General features: G+C 36.2%; 1 protein-coding gene across 1 annotated transcript; it reads left to right on the top strand.

Annotated features, from left to right (window-relative positions):
- The first annotated feature begins 742 nt into the window (after window positions 1-742).
- On the top strand, window positions 743-1,294 carry LOC115984452. Its single transcript, XM_031107473.1, has one exon. The coding sequence runs from the start codon at window positions 743-745 to the stop codon at window positions 1,292-1,294; it is 552 nt and encodes a 183-aa protein (XP_030963333.1).
- Window positions 1,295-4,146: the final 2,852 nt, after the last annotated feature.

Genomic DNA, 4,146 nt, shown 5'->3' on the forward strand with positions numbered 1-4,146 from the left:
GGGAGGATATTAGTATTTGGAATGATGCATGGCTACCATCACAGGAGCATCCACAGATTCTTTCAGATATTGTTCCAGGTTTTGAAGATGGTAGAGTCTCTGACCTCATCAATCCAAGTTTAAGAAAATGGGAGGTAGATTTAGTACAAGGCCTGTTTTCACCTAAAGAAGCTGCAATGGTCCTTAGTATCCCATTGAGCCGTACTCCAGTGGAGGACAAAATAATTTGGCCCTTCACCCCCTCAGGTAACTATACGGTAAATTCGGGCTCTAAGTTCCTAAATAAACTAAACTCTATGTTTGATTCTGCAGATAATCCGTAACAGCAAAATGAGGTGTGGAATCTGATTTGGGGGCTCAATGTTCCTAATAAAGTGCGGAACTTCATGTGGCAGGTTTGCAAAGAAGCCATTCCAGCTAAGCACAATTTGATGAGAAGGAAAATTCTGAATGAGGACAGGTGTGAACATTGTGGAGTGGAGGCCGAACAGCTGCCCATGCACTTTGGAATTCCTCCACATTGGATGAAATATGGGATAGTACTCCATGATTTCAAGATCGAAGCCAACTTGGTGCACCAAGCATCACGGACCTGATCAAGCTGATTCATGAACGAAGAAAAAATGTGGACCTTATGGCTATGGTGATGTGGACAATCTGGCACCGGTGAAATCAACTCCAAGTGAGCACAACTGCCTATCCCAAAACCCAGGTCCTTCAACAAGCAACGCAGGCCCTTGCAATGTTCCAACAAAGTCAACAAACCATCATTAACAATGCAGCAGTAACGAGACCCCAGAATCGTGTACAGTGGCATCCTCCTCTGGCGAACTGTGTCAAACTGAATTTCAATGGCGTCGTTTTTCCGGAGTTGGGCAAGGCTGGTTTAGGTGTTGTGGCCCACGACTGTCATGGGAATGTAGTTGCTTCACTGTCAGAACAAGCTCCCTTACTGTTTGTACCAGTCATAGTGGAAGCCATGGTTGCCACAAGAGCGATAACCTTCGCACAGGAACTTGGTCTTCATGAGTTTATGCTTGAAGGAGATTCAGAAGAAGTAATCAACACCCTCCGAAGCACCGAACCCTCACTGACAACTTATGGTCATCTCCTAGAATCTACCAAATCCACTCTTGTTACTAGTAAATGTATTGCTTTTACACATATCCGTAGAATTGGTATTAGAGTAGCACACAACCTAACTAAACATGCGAGACATGTTAGAGGTTTGTCGGTGTGGGTGAAGGATATTCCACCTCACCTCCATGATCTACTCTTTGCTAATCCCGACTGAATTTTAATAAAATAATAGTCTTCATATTAAAAAAAAAAAAAAAAAAATCAAACGCTCTGTTAGTTTAGGCAAAAATATTTTCTAGAAAATGAGTCATTTCCTAAAAGGTATTTTCCGTAAAACTATTTCATTTTCCTATGTTTGGTAATTACCTTAAATGAGTTGAAAAATAGTATTTTTACTTCCCTTATTTAGCTTGCTGTGAGATAGAGTTATTTTTCAAAAAAAATTAATAGAAAACAATCTCTAAAAATAAGCCATACTTTTTTTGTTGTCCAAAAATAGTTTTCTTTTGACTCTTTTTTTTATTTTTTATTTTTTATTTTATATATTACCAAGCACTGGAAAACACGAAAAACTATCTTTACAAAATGTTTTTCATCAAAACAAACAGAGTGTAAGTGTATATGTGTGTGAAACTCTCTCTTGGAGACTTGAATCCTGACCCTTACCCTCTACAAGCACTTAGACTTATGGAGTGACCATTGCGCCAAGGGTGCACGGTGGTATAACTTATTTTGGTTATTTAGTAAAAAGAGGAGCAATTTAAAGGGAAAGAAAAAAAATATCCATTTTAAATTTTCAATAGGTGACATTCATAACAAAATCTATCATAGGAAAAAAAAATGTCCCCCACATTTTAACTGTTTGTTCAAATTTGAGGGTAATGTAGTATTGGGAAAATGATTACGTGTTTTTAAGTTATAGAATTTTAGAATGAGAGAATAGAGGATGGAGTCCATAAGTGATTTATTTATTTTTTATTTATCAAATAGGTGAACTTCTAAAATCTATGGGAAAATTGCTCTGACATTTCCTGAGGTTTACACTAACTACACTAATCTCCCTACTAAGGGTCCGTTTGGATTGAATTTATTGTTGCTGAAACTGAAAACTGAAAACACTGTAGCAAAATAATTTTTAAATGTATAAATAGTACCGTGGGACCCATTTTTAATATTTTTTAATATGTGAACAGTGTATATACAGTGCATGAATCGTACATATACTGTTCATAATAGTATATTTTGTCTCCCAAAGTCAACAAATGCGGGCAAAAGAAAGGAAAAAAAAAAAAAAAAAGGAAAACGCAACACTAAAACGTGGACGCAAGATTCCTTGGAATCCAAACGCCCTCTAAGTTTGAATAGTACATACATCTTGCTTTTAAAAAAATAAAAACCACTAAACTCACCCCATGCAACTAAACACCATTAAATCCACTAACGAAAATTGGTACATTTAATCATTTGTAATTTAACCCTCATTTTCCCAACACTTATCAATATAGAATTGCCTTGTTAACGATTCTCGTTTAACTCTCCACTTCAATTGTTTCTCAAAAAAAAAAAAAAAAAAAAAATCTCCACTTTAATTGGATGATATATTTTAAAAACTCTTGTTTGTTTGATTCTCACTTTGTGTAGATTTCGCATGTTAAGCGAGTAGGGAATAAACCAACGCATATTTTAGCTCAATATGCTAAGGGATTAGATAGTTATGTAGCTTGGGTAAAGAAAAGTCCTGTTATCATTATGGCTTTAGCTCACGATGTATGAAATTTGTCTTTTTTTTTTTTTGAGAATATGTATGGAATTTGTCTTCATTTTAATAATGTTACTAGTATTTTCATTAAATAAATAAATAAATTTTAAAAAGAATTTATTGATTTAAGCACAAGGTTCACAGTTTCTAGTGACTAATATTGTTATTTCTTTTGTTCAATTTCCTCTTGTTGTGCTCTACGCTATGGAAGAGGATGGATGTACTATTGTAAAAGAAATTTTTGATCTCTTGTGTTGTCTCAAAAATGTTAAGGTCATTTCTTGGTGGTAGTAAGTACATGGCTTGGTGTTCTTGGACTTCCACATTTCTTTTCCAGCAGAGTATTTGGATAGTTTAGTTCAATGGTGGAATAATTTGCTTTTCTCCTCTAGTAGGGTGTTAAAAATTAAAGGGATAATTACAGTAAACCCACCTGTGGTATGACCTATTTTCACTTTGTCTATCCGTGGTTTAAAACTTTACACTTTACCCACTTGAGGTTAGTCCCGTTAGCCTTCCGTAACCCACCTTTCCGTTTGTTGTGAGAAAAACACATTTTTAGGCAAAAAGAAATATAACAAGAATAATAAAGTTAGCGTTTTAATATCTATGGAAAAGCTCTAAAATTAAAGAAGGGAAGTTTAAGTGATGGTCAGAAGCAAGATTGTATAGTTTCTCAAGAACAAAGAATGGAAGCTGGTTTTCAAGTAATACCAAGTCAAGCCTCAAGAAAGCAGACATCCAGAGGTTTGTTGGCATCATATCATCTCTTTCCCAACTTTCGGTATAATATCTATCGAAAAGCTCTAAAATGAAGATCGCATCCTGCAAGATCATATTCATAAAATCATCACTGCTCATGCTACGCAAAATTGTCTCTGCATAGCAACAGCAAATCGTTGCTTCCATCTCCTTTATAGTGCTTTGGAACTTCTCCAATTCTATATTAACCCGAACAATGAAATACCTAAGGTATGCTATTTTATGCTTTTCCATGGTTTGTAATTTTTCATCGAAGTGGTGAATACGGCCAAAAGCAAAGTAGAGAAGGCGAAAGAAGCAAAGCAAAAGAGAGGCAGAGAAAATGAGTGGCTTTGTGCTGGGTTCAGTGTTTGAGATAGAAAGCCACAATAGTAAGAAACCAAACCCACTCTCAAAACGTGTTACTGGATTTCTCTCCCTATCTTACATTCCGATCTAGCACCTAGAAGCCACCACCACGACACCAAACCCATGGCTGATCTACCATGATCCAAACCCACGGCTGATCTACCATGATCCAAACCCACGGCTGGATTTTTTTATAC

This window comes from Quercus lobata, chromosome 4 (genome assembly GCF_001633185.2).
Source record: "Quercus lobata isolate SW786 chromosome 4, ValleyOak3.0 Primary Assembly, whole genome shotgun sequence".
NCBI lineage: Eukaryota > Viridiplantae > Streptophyta > Magnoliopsida > Fagales > Fagaceae > Quercus > Quercus lobata.